General features: G+C 41.7%; 2 protein-coding genes across 12 annotated transcripts in view; one reads left to right on the forward strand and one right to left on the reverse strand.

Annotated features, from left to right (window-relative positions):
* The first annotated feature begins 5215 nt into the window (after window positions 1–5215).
* Window positions 5216–16645, forward strand: LOC116699325 (heterogeneous nuclear ribonucleoprotein C). 4 transcript variants are annotated; one of them, XM_032531852.1, is made up of 9 exons: window positions 5216–5449; window positions 8315–8417; window positions 11026–11294; window positions 12926–12998; window positions 13168–13218; window positions 13597–13760; window positions 14515–14628; window positions 14770–14927; window positions 16444–16645. In XM_032531852.1, the coding sequence occupies exons 2-9, from the start codon at window positions 8413–8415 to the stop codon at window positions 16552–16554; spliced, it is 945 nt and encodes a 314-aa protein (XP_032387743.1). In that variant the 5' UTR covers window positions 5216–5449; window positions 8315–8412; the 3' UTR covers window positions 16555–16645. The 4 variants fall into 4 exon arrangements, with proteins under 4 accessions (XP_032387743.1, XP_032387744.1, XP_032387745.1 ...); XM_032531853.1 differs by having other exon boundaries at window positions 14773–14927; XM_032531854.1 differs by having other exon boundaries at window positions 13171–13218.
* A 2405-nt stretch (window positions 16646–19050) lies between these two features.
* LOC116699471 (putative ferric-chelate reductase 1) overlaps window positions 19051–19315 on the reverse strand; it is a 28998-nt gene continuing 28733 nt past the window's right edge. For 2 of the 8 annotated variants that reach the window (XM_032532075.1, XM_032532073.1), the window contains exon 9: window positions 19051–19301. In XM_032532075.1, the coding sequence (XP_032387966.1) occupies window positions 19249–19301 (53 nt within the window). In that variant the 3' untranslated portion in view covers window positions 19051–19248. The remainder of the gene's footprint in view (window positions 19302–19315) is intronic. The other 6 variants (XM_032532072.1, XM_032532071.1, XM_032532080.1 and 3 more) reach the window with 4 other exon arrangements.

Genomic DNA, 19315 nt, shown 5'->3' on the forward strand with positions numbered 1-19315 from the left:
ACAGCTCTACTGAGCCAAGTATTCCCATAGCTCTTAGTAGTAACGACTTCATGAGATTCTTCAATGATAAAATTAGAACTATTAGAAGCAAAATTCACCAAGACCTGCCTTTAACTGGCACTGACTTATCTCTAAACTCAGGAACTTCAGAAACAGCTGTAAAACCAGATATACTGTATGTTTAGACTGCTTTGCTTCACTTGATCTTTATCAATTTAATTCAATTATATCTTCAGCTAAACCATCAACCTGCCTCTTAGACCCCATCCCGACTAGGCTACTTAAAGAAGTTTTACCATTGGTCAGCACTTCTCTACTAGATATAACCAATCTATCTTTATTAACAGGCTATGTACCACAGCACTTTAAGGTAGCTGTAATTAAACCTCTTCTAAAAAAGCCCAACCTTGATCCAGATGTTTTAGCCAACTATAGACCTATATCCAGCCTTCCATTTCTCTCTAAGATTCTTGAGAAAGCAGTCGCCAAACAGCTGTGTGACTTTCTGAATAGCAACAGCTTATTTGAGGACTTTCAGTTAGGATTTAGAGTTCATCATAGCACAGAGACAGCACTTGTGAAAATTACTAATGACCTCCTAATTGCATCAGACAAAGGACTTATCTCTGTACTTGTGTTATTAGATCTTAGCGCTGCATTTGATACCATTGACCATCATATCTTATTACAGAGATTGGAACATTTAATTGGCATTAAAGGGACTGCTCTAAGCTGGTTTAAGTCTTATTTATCAGATTGATCTCAGTTTGTTCATGTTAACGATGAATCCTCTGTGCACGCCAAAGTTAGTCATGGAGTCCCACAAGGATCCGTGCTCGGTCCAATCTTGTTCACTTTATATATGCTTCCTTTAGGCAATATTATCAGGATGCACTCCATAAACTTTCATTGTTATGCAGATGATACTCAATTATATCTATCAATCAAGCCGGAGGAAACTAATCAGTTAGCTAAACTTCAAATGTGCCTTCAGGATATTGAAACCTGGATGACCTGTAATTTTCTAATGTTAAACTCAGATAAAACTGAAGTTATTGCTCTGGGACCCAAGCACCTCCGTGACGCATTATCCAAAGAGATGGTTACTCTGGATGTCATTACCCTGGCCTCCAGCACCACTGTGAGGAATCTTGGAGTTATCTTTGATCATGACATGTCCTTTAATTCCCACATAAAGCAAATTTCAAGGATCACCTTTTTTCACCTATGTAATATTGCAAAAATCAGGAATACCTTGTCTAAAAATGATGCAGAAAAACTAGTCCATAGATTTGTTACTTCTAGGTTGGATTACTGCAATTCTTTGTTATCAGGCTGCTCGAAAAAATCCATAAAGACTCTTCAGCTGATCCAGAATGCTGCAGCACGTGTTCTGACAGGAACCAGGAAAAAAGATCACATCTCCTCTGTTTTAGCTTCTCTGCATTGGCTTCCTGTAAAATCTAGAATAGAATTTAAAATTCTTCTTCTCACCTACAAAGCTCTTCATGGTCAGGCACCATCTTATCTTAAAGAGCTCAAAGTACCTTACAACCCTACAAGAGCACTACGCTCCCAGAGTGCAGGGTTACTTGTGGTTCCTAGAGTCTCTAAAGTAGAACGGGAGCCAGAGCGTTCAGTTATCAGGCTCGTCTCCTGTGGAACCAGGTTCCAGTTTGGGTTCGGGAGGCAGACACCGTCTCCACATTTAAGAGTAGGCTTAAGACTTTCCTCTTTGATAAAGCTTATAGTTAGGGCCTAGAATTGAATATTGTTAGGGAGTGAGGAGTCGTAGCGTCCGCCTAACCCGGCCCACCTGCTTCTCGTCATAGTTGTCTGATTTATCTATCATATAATCAAGCATATAATAAAACTAAAGGGAGACTTGGCATACAGCCCGATCCGGTTGGGGAGAGTTCTAGCCCGACCAGGCTCCTCTCTTTACCCTGTCTCTCTTGGTTTTGCTGTAGTAATAGTTTTAGACAGCTGGGGACTTCCTTTGATACACCGAGCTCCTCTCTCCTCTATCTTCCTATCTTTTCATTTATGTGCATCCATGTCCCAGAAATGCGTGTTACTAACCTAGCTCTGGGGAGTCATTCCCCGGAGTCCTTATGTTCTTTTTTCCCCAGCATGTTCCCTCGGATCAGGGATGCTCCAAAATCATGGTAGCAGCTGTTGCCATGGTCCCGCTACACGTTCTACAATGCCATGTTCATCTGCTACACTCTGCGGTGCCCAGCTACATCTTGCTGTGTCTTGTAATGCTGCACAGTGCCCTGCTATGCCATGAACTACAAAGAACTGCTACAAACTACTATTTTTTCTATTTTTGTTATTTCCACTAACCCCAACCGGCCCGTCAGACACCGCCTACCAAGAACCTGGGTCTGTCCGAGGTTTCTGCCTAAAAGGAAGTTTATCCTCGCCACTGTCACACTGTTGCTTGCTCTGGAGGAAACTACTAGAACTGTTGGGTCCTTGTAAATTCTGGAGTGTGGTCTAGACCTACTCTATCTGTAAAGTGTCTTGAGATAACTCTTGTTATGAATTGATACTATAAATAAAATTGAATTGAATTGAATTGAATTGAATTGACTACCTGACTGGCAGACCACAGTATGTGCGCCTGCAACACTGTATCAGACAGCGTGGTCAGCAACACCGGGGCCCCGCAGGGGACTGTCCTCTCTCCCTTCCTCTTCACCATCTACACCACAGACTTCAACTACCACACAGAGTCCTGCCATCTTCAGAAGTTTTCTGATGACTCTGCTGTGGTTGGATGTATCAGCGAGGGGGACGAGGCTGAGTACAGAGCTGAGGTGGGGGACTTTGTCACATGGAGTGAGCAGAACCATCTACAGCTCAACGTGACAAAGACCAAGGAGCTGGTGGTGGATCTAAGGAGAGCCAAGGCAGCAGTAAGCCCTGTTTCCATCCAGGGGGTCAGTGTGGACAGTGTGGAGGACTACAAATACCTGGGGGTGCACTTGGACAATAAACTGGACTGGGCCAAGAACACTCAAGCCCTCTACAGGAAGGGCCAAAGCCGTCTCTACTTTCTGAGGAGGCTGAGGTCCTTCAACATCTGTAGGATGATGCTCAGGATGTTTTGAGTCTGTGGTGGCCAGTGCTATCCTGTTTGCAGTTGCATGCTGGGGCAGCAGGCTGAGGGTAGCGGACGCCAACAATCTCAACAAACTGATTTGCAAGGCCAGTGACGTCGTGGGGGTGGATCTGGACTCTCTGTCGGGTGTGTCAGAGAGGAGGACGCTGTCCAAACTACATGCCATCTTGGACAATGTCTCGCACCCACTCCATGGCTTGCTGCTCAATCACAGGAGCACTTTCAGTGATAGACTCATTCTCCCAAAATGCACCACAGAGTGCCACAGAAAGTCATTCTTGCCTGTGGCCATCAAACTTTTTAACTTCTCCCTCTGAGTATCTGACACACACACACACACTTAGATAGGTTCAGACTGGACAATATTATCTGTTTTTGTGCAATAACACTGGCTTGTAATGTGTGCAATACTCAACTGCTACTCAACACATGCTCATTCATCAATGTAGGTGTGCGTGGTTCTGAAATTATATAAAAATCAGAGTAAATACATGCTGTATATAACTAGATTAAAAATAACCCATCACATACTATATTAAATTAAAAGTATTCAATACATCTGTTTCAACAACTTGGCTAATTGTTGGCACATGAGCTAACAGTTATGAAAGACACAGTCCTATCCAGAGTGGTGACGAAGGCCAGCTCTATTCTGGGCTGCCCTTCTCGACCTGGTAGAGGTGGTGGGGGACAGGAGGAGGATGGCCAGCTATCACCCCGATGGAGACATGTCCAACCCCTGCAGGACACTCTGCCAGGACTGAGCAGCTCCTTCAGTGTGAAGGAGAGAGACACAGGTCCTTCCTCTGTCAGACTTTACATTCACTCCAGTGCTATATTAATATTTTCTTAAACTGTGCAATATCAATATTTCCTCTGTGCAATACTGCATGTTCAACCTTTTAGTCTGTTAACTACAAACTACGTGTATTATTTATTATCTTGTTGTTGTTTTTTTAACAGATGACTCTTATTGAACAACTCACCCCTTGCTGATATTACTAATTCTCTCACTGTGGGACTTATACAGGATTATTTTACTTTATAAAGGATCATTCAACTCCAGTGTACATTTAAATACATGCATGCTGCCATCTACTGGTGACAAGGTGAACCCTAAATATCAGTTTACGTTATGTAGTATGCACACACAATCATTACTTAGGTTAAACTACATTACGAACTGTTTTGTTCAAAGCAAACTTGGCTGCTGTGTACATGGATAAATGCACAATATTAAACCATAGGCCTATGTAGCCTTATCAACTACTGTTGCTGAAACATAATCTATCTATCTATCTATCTATCTATCTATCTATCTATCTATCTATCTATCTATTTATTTATTTATTTATTTATTTATTTATTTATTTATCTATCTATCTAGCTATCTATCTATCTATCTATCTAAAACTGGTGAATTCACAGAAAAACTTATAATTAATCACAGCTGCAAATGTGACTCGTATGCAGCTGGTGTTGGTAATTAGTTGTTCGGGGTGTTCGCTATTTTAAAAAAAGGTCGGATCACTTTTTCACAAAAACGGAAACGTGTGTTACATATTTTTTTGTACCAGGCTGCAGACTTGTTTCTGTATCTTTAGTCACACCAAGAACACTACGTATCCCGGTGTGGCCTGGTATATAAAACGTGCTCACCTTTTTGTCTTTTAAAATCAGTCCGCTCCCAACCAAGTATTTTCGCTTTTATTTATCTTTAAATTAGCTTTTAAATGTGATTGTTTTTCAAACTTCATGATAACTGTACGGAGGGTGCATTTTTATATAACTCACCCGACACAAGATAAGGTATTTTGGTATAAAAACATGCATTTTTTTTTTTTTTTTTTTTACTTGATCAAGTGCCCTGCATCATAAATACGTCTCTGGATGTCATTGACAAACCAACCCGTTTTAAAATCGCTTAAGAAATAATTATTTGAATTGTGGATAGACATTCTGCTTCGATCGACATACAGGACATAAGGAGAATAAACTAAAAATAGGTTTTACAGACTAGCAGGTACGGCTACTCCGTCTAAATATGGCGGCCGCGTACACGTATCGCTCCAACGAACAGCAGCGGCCAATGCGGTATCCACATCCGACCCCGCTCCCTCGGACTGCTCTGTGATACAAAACCAGCATCCCCGTCCAGTACTGCGCCATCGCCAGTGACGTTAGCCCGGTGGTTAGAAGCTAGCCCTCTGCTCAGGGCATTAGTACCCCTGAATCGCTTGTGCTCAAAAAAGGACGATCTAAAGTAACATATTTGACCGATTTTACCGAAAGCAAGACATTTTACTCGTAAAGGTCGCGGTGAGTATTTTGTTCCCAGACATTTTTCATTTTTCCTTCCTTTTTCTTTTCTTTTTTTTTGGGATATTTTTTTTTCGACGAGGCTTTTTCTATTTTGCGAGTGGACAGAACAAAATGTGCTAAGCTAGCTAGCTAACTCTCGGAGATGCTCATCTGCCCTCAGAAACACGAACCGTGCTGTTCGTGGCTTCTAGAAACACGACGCTTCGGATGCATCTTAGCTGCAGCTTTTTTTTGTTGTTGCAAGTTTGTGTATAGCTTTGTTTTTGTAGCGTTTTATTGTGAAGACTCTTCCTTGATGGGACTGATTTTGTTTTTTTTGGCATGCATCTCTGCCAGCCCCTCGGCTAAGTTAGCGCTAGCTAACCACGTCAGACGCTCCCTTGCTTTTATAGTTGCAGCTTCACCCTGAGCCATGGTCGATTACAGATTACCGACTTCAGATTTATCAGAATTTTCCAGGTTTTGTTTTTTGCAAGCAGAGGAACGGAGCTGATTGCTGTGTATTTTTTGTGCTTTTCGATTGGTGGTTGGCTAACGTTAGCCATGCTAGCCTTTGAGCCCCCCCCGAGGCTAGCGCAGGGCCTGTGGTTCACATTAAAACCTGGTGAGGGCGCTGTCCGTCCAGGCGGGTGTGTTGTGGATGGTTTTGGTCATTTTTGATAATCCCCAGATTTTTCTTCTCTGGCTCAGTTTGTTTTTTTGTCTAGTAGACTTTCCCCCGTTTTTGTTTTTGCCTCCCTTTTGATGAAGAAGTGTTTTTTTTTCTGATTTTTGAAGTTTTGGACCGCCCGTGGGCTTAGTTTAACGCTACAAGTACACATTTTATTAATTAAACGTTTATTGATCTGAATGTGTATTATGGCTGTTTGTGTATCAGAATCAACGCACGCCTTCACATTCACTCCTAGGCCACAGCGCAAGTACACCCATAAGCCTCATGTATATTCATTAGAGACAGGCCAATGAATAAAACATAGTTTGGTCTACATTAAAGGTCCCATGACATGGTGCTCTCTGGATGCAAGTTTTATATAGACCTTAGTGGTCCCTAATACTGTATCTGAAGTCTCTTTTATATAGACCTTAGTGGTCCTCTAATACCGTATCTGAAGTCTCTTTTATATAGATCTTAGTGGTCCCTAATACTGTATCTGAAGTCTCTTTCATATAAACCTTAGTGGTCCCTAATACTGTATTGAAGTGTCTTTTATATAGACCTTAGTGGTCCCCTAATACTATATCTGAAGTCTCTTTTATATAGACCTTAGTGGTCCCCTAATACTGTATCTGAAGTCTCTTTTATATAGACCTTAGTGGTCCCCTAATAGCATATCTGAAGTCTCTTTTATATAGACCTTAGTGGTCCCCTAATACTGTATCTGAAGTCTCTTTTATATAGACCTTAGTGGTCCCCTAATACTGTATCTGAAGTCTCTTTTATATAGACCTTAGTGGTCCCCTAATAGCATATCTGAAGTCTCTTTTATATAGACCTTAGTGGTCCCCTAATAGCATATCTGAAGTCTCTTTTATATAGACCTTAGTGGTCCCCTAATACCATATCTAAAGTCTCTTTTCCAAAATTCACCCTAGGTGCAGAATTACAGCCACAATGAGCTTTCCTTAGTATGTGCTGTTGCTGAGTCTGTAGCCTTTGAGGGGGGGGGGCTTGACCAACTGCCACTTTGCTTGTTTGAAAGCCATGATGTCTCTCTTTTTCTCATGGGTGGGTCAAAATTCTCTGGGCGGGCAAAGTAGACCTCATAGGGGGCGAGATTTCAGATCGGCCCATCTGAGCTTTCATTTTCTCTAAGGCAGAGCAGGATACCCAGGGCTCGGTTTACACCTATCACCATTTCTAGCCACTGTAGGAACACAGGCAGGCTGGGGGAACGCATATTAATGTTTAAAAAAAAAAAAAAAAACTCAAATTGAAATTTTCATGCCATGGGACCTTTTTAAGTGGAAAATACTAATTCAAAAAACATGGTGGTCCTTTAGGATCTTGCATAAAGTTATTCTACAACCCATCATCTATCACATTACTCTCTGCTAATGCTGAAATCTCTATCATCCCTGAAAGTCTGTCTAAATATATTCTACTTTGTTGACTCAAGTATTTTTTATTGTGATAATAGTAACTTATGCTACTTCGTGCATTAGAAGTTTATTATAATTAAACTGATATTACTTTTCATTTGAGTGACATAAATGGGGAAGACTGATGTTTAGACTATAAATTGTCAAAACTACCATATATATAAATGTTATTAGGTTGTTAGTCTTCAAATCTGTCAAGCCAGCAGTTAATTATTGTCATTTGCCATGAGTTTCGGTTTAAAATTTAATAGACAACATTAAGGTTTTTAAGGTATATTTATGGCTAGTTGATCTTCTTCTGACATCACTCTGTAAAATGGCTTCACCTCCACTGCTTATATCTTACAAACTCCTTCTACAACTGGTTAAATAAGGGCTGAACAATCCGCATATGTGGAGCAACTGGGGCCTACCCAATCCACTCTTCTGTACAGTCATTATGAATGTCATGGGTTTTGTCAGGTTTAGATTTGTTTCTGTAAAACTTGGATGTGTAATGTGTGTGATGTGTACTTCTGTGTGTGTGTTTTATTAGCATTAGATATTGCACTCAAACATGCCTTTGGTCCGGGTTGTAGTCCTGAAGTGGCTGGTTGTAATGGGATTTTCTAGGGACACTTGGTTTGATTTATTTAGGTTTTTTTAGAGGTCTATTACTGTGTTTTCCTCATCACTAAACTACTGTACACGCTCCAACCAGGTAAGACTTGGTGCAAGATAACACTGCTGAGCTTGACTGAGGTGTGTTTTCTGTCACCTCAGTATAATTCGCGAAGGGCGAAGGTCGAGACACCAGCCCAAACCGAGCCCAGCCCACAGTGTCAAACATCAGACAGACGACAGCCCTGCACACAGACGCTATGGAGTGAGTGATGAATGTCCAACCCCCTGTCAGCCAGGGGCGGAGGGTTTCTGTTGATGCCACTGCTGTTTTCATGTTTGCTGTATCAGGGCTCGCTCCCCGTCTCCAAATTCACACAAGGCTCTGGGCTTCACCGAGTACTCACACTCTCTCTTGTCTGTTAGAATGATGAGTACAGGAAGAGAACACATTGTAGAGCCTGGGTGACCACGGTGATTATCAATACATCTGGTTTTGTTGGTACTGTTCACACTGGGATACACACATCCTTTGGTTCTGTGTAAAACACAGTTTATTGATAAAAACAGAGCATGATATCAGATTATCAAAATATCTTGGTGTAGCCTAAATGGTGTCCTCTACTGGTGTTACACGGTGCTTACAGCTAATTGATAGTTTTGTGAACATATGTAACTTCCTGTTGAGTGAAACCAACAGTATTTATTTCTACCTGCTTCACCATCATATTCACCCAACAAATCTCCAGAAACAAAATCCCTCACCCGCAACTTAATACTTCCTCTATAAAAGCTAGAGATGGTCTGATACCATGTTTTGCTTCCTGATATTGATTCTGAGACCTGAACCTGCGTATCGACCAATACAGAGTACTGATCCAATACTAGTGTGTCATATATTTTAACAACTGTAAACTACTATTCCTGTATGGATGTGGTAGGATTTCTATCTTTTGTTGTCGGTCTGGCTCAGGTTAAACTCTCAATCAATGAATGCCACAGAACTTTCTTTTATCATCCAGTTTGGTAGTCAGTTATAAATGGAAAAGGAAGACCAAAAACTACTTTAACGTAGATTTTCTTTAAGGCTTTATTACGTGGTATCGGATCAGTGAATGTACTCCAGTACTTCTGATACCAGTGTTTCAGGCAGTACAGAGGCGATACTAATACTGTACCGGAACATCTCTAATGAAAGCACCAGCAGACTTACCCAACATTTCAGTAAATTAATACTGCATCACCCACCTAAACTAGGAAAGAGTAGACCTACCTCGCAGCTTTGGAAAATTAGACTTCCCAGCAAGTCATTGGAAATATAATTTTGGCAAGCCCCAAGTCTTGTTAGAAGCTCTGTAATATACCTGTCCAACAGTAGGATTGAGAATTACCAGAGGCGCCGCAACACAATATTATCACCATACTTATGTCATGATGCGACGTCATTGCAATTTTAATGGTAATGTGATATTCTGCGATGTATTGCGGTTTATTAGCTTTTGTTCAACTTCAAATTATGTCCCCCAAAAGAAAACATCAGTTTTATCTAAAAAGATTGATTTCTCACTAAAAAAAGAAAAAATTTAAATTCTCACAACCAATTTATATAATCAAAGACTGATACTTGGCATCTGCGTATCAATACAGTATTGTCCAAGAAAATATCGCCACACTATGCCACATTGACCCCCACACCCCTGTCACTTAGGCAGAGGTTAAGGATGGTTACATCTTAGTTGAACTAAGCGTCTTACTGTCATTGCTTAGATAAATGTTCATTACATGCACACTTGGGAATTTTATAGCTCTCTTGGCTGGGGAATGTCCTTATTTAAGTTTCTCCATCCTCGTACACGTAAACATCCTGCGGAAAATACTGGTCGGAGTTATTTGTGTTAAAGTTGTAATATAGGGGATTTAGTAATTAGGTCATCTCTTCAGAGCACAATGCTAACTATGGCTCTGTGACGCCTGTATTATTGAGTCTTTGAAATGAACCGTACGCCACATCAAAGTTTAAAAGTCCTTAAATATGATATCAAGTCGCTCGAGTTATTCAATGCATTTGAATCAGGCTAATGTTTAACCACCTGAATAATTATACAGCTGAATAAGCATAGCCATAGGGAAACTACTAATTTTACAGGTTTAAATATAACACTGTGTGGTATGAAAAAACAGTATTGTAGTCACTTAATGACAGCAGAACTGCTGATACAGGAAATGTGCTGTTGTTAAAAAATAAAATAAAAACTATCTAGCTTAAAGGGTAGGAATTACTTTAGTTTTTGGTAAATGCAACAATGCGGATTTCCTTAACAGGGCTAAAATAATTCATAATTCAGTGAGAAAGTGCCATTTTGGTGCCTGTCCCATGAACCCACAAACTGTCTGCCCAGCATGTGTTGCAGTGAGTTTGTTTCAGGCCTTAAATGCGGATGCTTATTACGCTGGTTTGTTTGTGTATGTGGTGCCAACTGAGAAATTAATTTCCCATGATTCTGCTTATTTTTAGACGGTGAGGTAACTGGTGGCCATTGAATTAGAAAGGAATGAGCAAGTAGTAATTTCAAAGCCTTACATTTAGGACAGGTTTGGACACGTCTCCTGTTGATACTAAAGGCTCAATTTATAATGTCCGGCGGTTTCCTCCTTTTGCCGTTAGCACTTGTCTGTTTGGATGTAAATGTTTTTAATTTCCCAGGAAGACCTGCTAAAAGTGTTACATGTTGTAGGCACCACAGCTGGGGAGGGGCTCTCCCGTGTTTGACCCAGCGACAGCATATAGTAATAGTATAGTTCAGAGGGCTGACAGTTCCTCATCCTGCCACTAACTGTGGGACTTGTGTGTCTATGTGTATCTTCCTGCTCAGTCGTTCACCCACCACAGCCAGCCTGATGGCCGCCAGCAACGTCACCAACAAGACGGACCCGCGCTCCCTCAACTCCCGGGTCTTCATCGGCAACCTCAATACCCTGCTGGTCACCAAGGGCGACGTCGAGGCCATCTTCTCCAAATACGGCAAGATCGTGGGCTGCTCCATCCACAAAGGCTACGCCTTTGTCCAGTTCGCCAATGAGAGGAACGCCCGATCTGCCGTCGACGGAGAGGACGGGAGGATGATTGTTGGACAAGTGCTTGGTAAGGAGTTAGGGACACTTTAAGATTTATTTTTCCATGACTGTACTTAGTTGTATCAACAACGTTTCATTTCTGGTATTGCTCAGGTGCTGCTGGAAATTCCGCCGTATGTCCCTCATTTTCGGCCAGATTGTCCGTCCCCTTCCTTTGTTTTGGCTTTCTAAACTCCGGTGGATTTCTGAGGACTATGGTTAACTGCTCCTCAGATCTCTGCAGGGTAAATCCAGACAGCTAGCTAGACTATCTGTCCAATCAGAGTTTTCTCTCGCACAACTAACCCCCAAATTCCACAGGATGCGGATGGGCTCCGCTGCGTGACGACTCCACGCTCCGCTGTCCGTCAACACCCACCAGGTCCAACAACAGCTTGTTTCCATCCAGAGGAATAGAGAGGAAACAACCCTGTGCTGTGTTTTCAAGCTGTAGTGCAGGGAAATATGATCCGCCGTGAGCATGGTCTATTTTATTTTGAAAATGAACCGGATGTTTTATTTGTTTCTGTGCTCGACTTTCGGTCCCGCACTATCTGCCGTGTGCTGAATTGCTGGGGAGCTCTCCGGCGTCCGGGACGCAGCCGTTCCGCAGTCTGTGGGAGTACACACATTGACTTTAATGGAAACCTAATTACTCCGATGCCGTTCCGCATCCTGTGGAATGTGGGGGTAAAACAACTTTTTAAACGTACACATGTTCCACCGAAACAAGTTCCTTCCTGAGGTTATGTTGCACCGGCCCCGTTGCTTAGCACCGCCCAAGACAATTGTGATTGGTTTAAAGAAATGCCAGTAAACCAGAGCACGTTTGTCTCCCGGAATGCTGAGTGGACTCACCAGACCCTCCTCTGCAGCTCTGTGTCACACAATGCTCTTTCATTACTAGTTAATCTTTCAAGGCTGCAGCTATGTAATGTTGGCAGGATTTCTGGTGCACATTAACCCAACTTTTGTTTTTGTTACAACCTTCTGCGAGGTTAAAAATACAGACGGGTTGTAAGAGAAAACAGTTCTGTTTTGAATCATGCGTCTGATCAGATTTTTACCACACATCAAAAACTTCAGCAACCCCATGGATTAAAATGACATCTACTCCATCTCACAAGATGTCTCCTACCGTACTTGACAAAAAAATGTTTATTTAGTGCGTTGGAGGTTTCAGGCCGTTTCCGTATCCCACGTGTGGAAATTGAATACTGGATTATGACTGGCATCCAAACTAGTTGTAATGTCACAAAATCTACACTTGTGCTGCTCAGGTTTAAGACTTTTAGTGTAAACCGCAGCGCAGTGAAGCTCAAAATAATAAGCAAACCACATTATAGAGTCGAGGCAGGCTTTTGAGTGTACAAATATTCTACGCTTGGGTTGGTCAAACATCTGGCAAAGAGTCAAATGAGATGCCAGCGCTTCTGAGAACAAGATGTTGCAGTGCTGGTGAAACTCCAAACGCGTTGTTAATCCTTCCAACAGGTTGGCCTTGGGTCAAAGTTAGTTTCTTTCAATAATCATTTTCAAAATCCAATCCAAAGGTAAATGATGTTCAGATTTTGTAAACGGGGACTGGATCGTCCGTCCTCAGCATCACTCTGTCATTGAGCTGGGATCTGTTTTTTTTTTGTTTTTCTTCTCCTTTAGACATCAACCTGGCCGGAGAACCCAAACCACACAGGTCAAAAACAGGCAAACGCTCGGCTGGAGACATGTACAGGTCAGTCCCTTCTACCTAGCTACAGCTGGTACACTGGCCACAGATGACAGTGGCATGAGAAAAAGCCAAAGTGTCTCAAAGAAGACTCTAAAAGCTCAGCTGACTTGAATTAATGCTATTTCTTTCTCCATATTTCCTCACGTGGCCTCTTCTTTTTCGTCCTGAACAGCAGTTCCTCATTTGAACTCGACTATGACTTTCAGAGAGATTATTATGACCGGTGAGTAAAAGGCTTTCCTTTTGTCTCTCAGTTGGAAAGAAACAAATACGCATACAAATATTTTTGAACGCTGAAAGTAACCTGTAATGCTACTTGCTCCTACTTAGTCTGTTATAGGTGTCACGTTTATCAGATACAGGTTTGGCCTTTTAGTTTGAATGAATCTGTTAACTCCCACCACAGACTACCAAAGTCTAGACCAGACTCTGATCATTTAAATGAAAAATATCTTTTAGATATCAATCTGTGTTTTGATTTAATATTTTCTTTGAACTTCACTTTATTCAAGTAAGCACATAACAGGTTATACATGAAATATAGGACACACAGGCACATAGGAATATAAAAACAAGTAACTGGTTGTGTGTTTGATACCAGAATGTACTCGTACCCGTCCCGTGTGCCGGCTCCCCCTCCCCCCCCCTTGTCCCGGGCCGTGATCCCGTCCAAGCGGCCGCGTGTCAGCCTGAGCGGAGGAAGCAGCCGGCGAACCAAGAGCAGCTTCACCTCTTCCTCCAAGAGGACTTCCTCCTCCAGAACCAGTAAGATCATCCAGAGCTTTTCCAATCCCTTTAGGGTAATTAGGGAGGGGAGTAGCTTTTTTTTCTCCATAAAGTATTTTTGTTATATTGTTAGGAAAAATTACACATTTTCATCTCCCGAGCAATTTGACTTTGACAGGATACAAGCTAGTATTAAGCCATTTAGAAGTTACGCCCCCCACCACACACACACACCACACACACACACACACACACACACACACACAATAAAGTTTTGATAATCAATGGTTATTTGTGATCAATATTCAAACCTCCGTTAGCTGGTTTCAGTTCCTAGAATGGGGAAGTATTTCCTCCTCCTCTGGATTTTTTTTTTTTTAATGTCTAATCAGTCAGCTCTTTTTTTTAAATATTGAGAAAAAATAAGCTCCAGTTATCAATTTGGACAATCAAAAAAATGTTTAGTTGTTTAGCAAGAAGTTCTCTGGTTCTACAGCGCCTCAGTGTGAGGACTCCTTGGTCATATTGCTGTGTTGAAGATCTTTGGTTGGATTTAATGCATTCTGAAAACTTAAGATGATGAATCACAATAGATCAGACCATAATGAAAATGAACATTAGTTGTTATCGTAGTTTGATTTATTGGTCACAGCCCTTCGCACAAGCACCATTTAAGTCGGGAATGGAGACGATTTATTTTCACTGTTTTCAAGCACTTTGTCTCCATCATACTCTACTTTGGCTGCTTGTCCGGAGGTCTTGCTAACTTGTTCTTCCTGCGTCTTTTCTGCAGTGAAAGTGGACGAGCTGCAGGCCATCAAGCGGGAGTTGACCCAAATCAAAAGCAAAGTGGACGACCTGCTGGATAGCTTGGAGCGCATGGAGAAGGACCACAGCAAGAAGTCAGGTAGGCGGGACACGGTGTCTGACTACTCCTATCGATCTATTTTTCTCTGGGTAGAAAGTCGCAAAAAATGCACTAGTTTTTGACCAGATGGGTTGCACAGAGCTTGGACTTCTCTGACTCTGAATTCTGAATTTCCGGCAGAAGCTAAGAGTGTAAAAACGGAGCCAGGCGAGGTGACTTCACCTCCGCACCCAAGCAACAAGGATGACGGGTCCAAGAGAGAGAGGGAGAGCCAGGTGATCAACGACTCGGAGGAGGACGAAGAGGACGAGGGAGACCTGCTGGAGGAGGAGGAAGAGGTGCCCATGCCATTGTTTTTTTGTTTTTTTTGCATCAAAGCTTCATTTCATCCAACACAAGTTTTCATGATTATGAAATGACAAAACAAGTCATTTAATGTGTCTCCTCTGCTCTGGGAAATGGGATAGGCATTTTTTTATATGCAATATATGTATCTATTTACCAGCTACTCAAAAAGAAGGCTTGTATACATCGGCTGCTCTTAGCTGATTGCAGATATTTAGTATCAATGTGTAGGATGGCCTAATAATAAAAACATTTAGTACTGAAAATGAAAGCTATAGTGCAGAACCTTTACATATAAATGAACATCCGTTACATTCATGCCCATCAATGCTGGTTTAAGCCCGTCACCGGGACAGCTCTCTGTATTTCTCAGTATATCAGAGTTGGGGTGTCTGGTATGTGTGGCTGGAACGGTGCTGATCCAGCTTCTTTTTACTCAGAACGTGTAGTTTATTTCCTCCACAACAACGTTGTTACATGAGCAGCACACAACCAGCCTTGCTCACTCAGTCACAGCTCTTCACGGCGTAGCTGCTATTCAGGCTCTCTGATTGGTTACACCAGGGGCGTCAAACTCATTTTAGGTCATGGGCCACATACCCCTAATTTGTTCTCAAGTGGGCCAGACTGGTGACCCACTGCAGAAAGATCGGAAACTTTTATCTGCCAGAGTGTATTTTTTTATATTCTGGGAAAATACTTTTTTTTTTTTTTTACTGTCATTTGAGAGTCATTGGTCATATTACAGGGACACAGATGTTGCCAGAGACGGTACGTCTCTGGCAACATAATAAAACAGTAATAAAACAATGTCCATCTCGCAAATGTATCTGTCTCTGTAGTCAACTCAACCATCAAATACAGCAACAGGAAATAACACTCAAGGCTTTTTTTTTGGGGGGGGGAACAAATGTTCAGCACTACAGCTTTTTATGTTAATTTAGAAACCCTGTTCCATCTTAGACTTTGTCCAGCAGAGAGCGCCGGCATTGTTTTTACACTTTCAAATGTCCTGCTCGGTATGTCTTTGTCACAATCCTTAAAAAAATGATGGTTGTTTTACTATTGGCCGATATCTTACAGGATTTTACAAAAGATATCAAAATCTGGATCCAACAGTCAGGATATATTTGGTAATTAATTGATTATGTGCCAGACACCAGTAGTATATTGTATACCACCAGTATATTTGTATAACCCTAAAAGTAACCTCTTCTCACTATTTCTTTAAAACTTTGGCCTTTGATGGAAAGCTCAGCATATTCCTGCCATGTTGTGCCCGTGATGTTGGTGCCTGACAGTTGCAGAAGTGTCCACGCGGCTACTGAATGCAGAGGCAGAACGGAGTACACTTTTAATATCTGTTACTTTATCTGAAGTAATATCGTCATCGCATGCTTCCCTCATATCGTGCAGCCCTAGTTTACTCTTACGCCCCACTGCTGCCGTTACACGGTCTTGGCGTTTCTGACACTTCACTTAATCATCTGTCGCTCTTTCCACCCGCAGATGAAGAGTCAAGAGAGGGAGGACGACATGGACGATGAGGAGGAGGAGGAAGGCGAACACGTGGAAGGTGACGACGATGGCGACAGTGTCAACGGCGAAGAGGTCTTGTAGGCATGGACCGCACCGGCCACGCATGCATTGTACGCACAGCTCCCATTAGGAACTCGGACTCCTGTTTTAACTCATGTTGTAGATACATAAACACACACACACACACACACACACACACACACACACACACACACACGCATGGTGCACACACACACACACTCTGTTGTCCCTAAAGCCCATTTGTGTTTGTTATTTTGACCTGTTGTCCAGTGTTGCTGTACCAGGAATAACTAGCTGTAGGTTTGGGTTTGTACTGCGTCGTTACTCATCTTCACGAGGACACGGAAACATGGACTGTTATTGTTCTCAGAGACAACAGCTCGGCGGACATGTCTTAACGCGAGGACGGACACCCAGCTACGAAAGACCATTTATAGGTTCATTGTGTTTGTGTTTCCTCTCATCTGTGTTTGTTTGACCTTGTGTGTCTGTATGTTAATGTCCGTTTTTTTTATACTACTCAGTTTCAGTTTAACTGTAAAGAAATAAATTGCAATAAAATATTAAAATGGAAAGTGCTTTCCTGTTTTTTTGTGCTCTAGCTCCCCCCCCCAGTTACAATAAAAAGGAATAAAGTGTAGTTAAAAAAATTATTTTTCCAACAAAAGGAGCCCTTCCTTCTGCATTAGAATTTAACAGGAAAACCAGTTTATAATATTTATTTTTTATTGTATAGCCCAGCCATCTGTTCTGTGTTATGAGAACCCTATAATCTATAGATATCAGAATGTGCTAATATCACAGTGGTCAGCTGACCAATAGTTTGCTTTGCCAGAGTCTGGCTAGTCCACCCAGCATTCTGTGGATGGGAGAAACGTGCTCAGGTTTATCGGCATTTCTTTAACCAATCACAATCATCATGGGCGGGGCTAAGTGCCTTACGGAGCCCCGGACGCTGCAAAACAGCCTCGGGAAGGAACTTGTTATGATGGTACATTCAAAAGTTGTTTTAGTTGGGCAAGAGAAAACTCTGATTGGACAGATAGTCTAGCTAGCTGTCTGGATTTACCCTGCAGAGATCTGAGAACCAGGTAACCATAGTCCTCAGAAATCCACCAGAGTTTAGATCGCCAACACAAAGAAAGCTGAAGGTGTGGGACATCTGGTGGAATTTCTGGTGGTCCCTGGAAAATCCAACATTAAACGATGATTATACATGTTACCAGGCACCCAGGGCTAGTAACATTTTATTTTGGGAGAAAAGAGGTGAACGGTAAGCTCACAACCCAAACTGTCTAACATCCATTGTTTACAGACCACAGTCCACGGTAGATATGCATGCACGGAAGGTTTTTCTCTGAAATCAGCTGATTATTGCTTGATTGTTAAAAGATCACCATCTTACATCATCCATCTGCGATGCGTTCATGCTCTAAAAATGTAGCGAAACAAACTTCCCAATGAGATCCGTCTTACGTAGGAGAAATCTGAATGTCTTTAGGTTTTGCACAATCAGTTTTGTAGGTGAGATAAAAATTAATTGTTTGCAGCCTTGGACTGTCTATAAAGCTACATTGCAGCCCTAAATTAATGGTTGGTTATGTGTATTATGACAGAAAGTGTAATTCAGCATGTGGAGAAAAAGCTGTTTGTTTCCATAAACCTATTTTTATGTACATTTTGAAGTGTCTCAGTAGAAAATGAGATAAAAACGCGAGATGGAAACAGCATTGGCAAATAAGTTGTGACGTAGCGAACATATAACTCACAAAACTATTGTGCCAGTGTCCATTGGATGGGGGAGGAATCAGGATATGGGTCCCATCCAGTGCGCCGTACACTTGTGGCACAGTAGTGGAGTTGCGCTGCGCTATAGCTTGTGCCCCTAGCCATTTTGTGTATATGGATGAATTGCTTCAACAGATTGGATCGTATGGCCGTACATCCCGTATACACAGAACGGTTGTCTTGCTGACACCAAATGTCTCTGCCACCACTCTGTGTTCTGCCCAGGTGGCCAACTTGTACAATACTACCTCTCTCCATTTAACCAAATAACTTCTAAACTCTTTGATTTGCAATCTCCAACCAAACGACGAAACTGAGCTTTGTCTCGTTTATTCGCTCTAATTTGTATTTTCTTTCTTTTTTGCGACATTTTAAAAGTTCAGTCAATATTCACTTGACAATTAGATAGAAACACGACGCTACAAACAAGGAAACCATAATTTCAACTTTATTATTTTAGAACAGCTTTTTTTTCAACAGATATTTCACAGTCAAAGTAATCATTTCAAATATCAATATTAAAACATAATAAACACACTGTTGGACTGGGTTTCCTGTGAAGGATGCTGGCTGTTTGTCCGTAAACTGCCAAGATGTTATGTACACAGCTAAAACTCATCAGACCAAAGTGAACAGTAAATATGCTTTTGCTGAAACTGCTTGTTATACCAGATATTCAGATTTCAGTTTTCTGTAGAAAAGTTTACCCAAGTGCCAAGTGGAATTACAAAGATGTTTTCTATAGTCCTAAACAGAAAAATTAAACAAATAAGCCACAAAAAAACATTTCATTTTGCAAATGCCACATGAACAGCTGGAGTTTCAGCTCAAGTACATCTCAGGTAGAAACATTGTGCAAAAGATACTTTATAAGATAAGATTTAAATAAGTTCCATTACTGCTTGATACTCGACACTTCTCGACTCCTCTGCCTTCATTGTATCGAACTGGAACTCAGTATTCCTTTCAGGCTCTCAGCAGGACGTATAGTGTGAGGACACTCAGCAGGAGCAGCATGGCTGGCAGGGGAAGA

This window comes from Etheostoma spectabile, chromosome 12 (genome assembly GCF_008692095.1).
Source record: "Etheostoma spectabile isolate EspeVRDwgs_2016 chromosome 12, UIUC_Espe_1.0, whole genome shotgun sequence".
In the NCBI taxonomy this organism is placed as follows: Eukaryota; Metazoa; Chordata; class Actinopteri; order Perciformes; family Percidae; genus Etheostoma; species Etheostoma spectabile.

Coding starts and splice junctions, on each gene's coding strand:
- LOC116699325 (XM_032531852.1), top strand. Junction 11,295..12,925: donor GATTGTTGGACAAGTGCTTG/GTAAGGAGTTAG, acceptor CTTCTCCTTTAG/ACATCAACCTGGCCGGAGAA. Junction 12,999..13,167: donor TCGGCTGGAGACATGTACAG/GTCAGTCCCTTC, acceptor CGTCCTGAACAG/CAGTTCCTCATTTGAACTCG.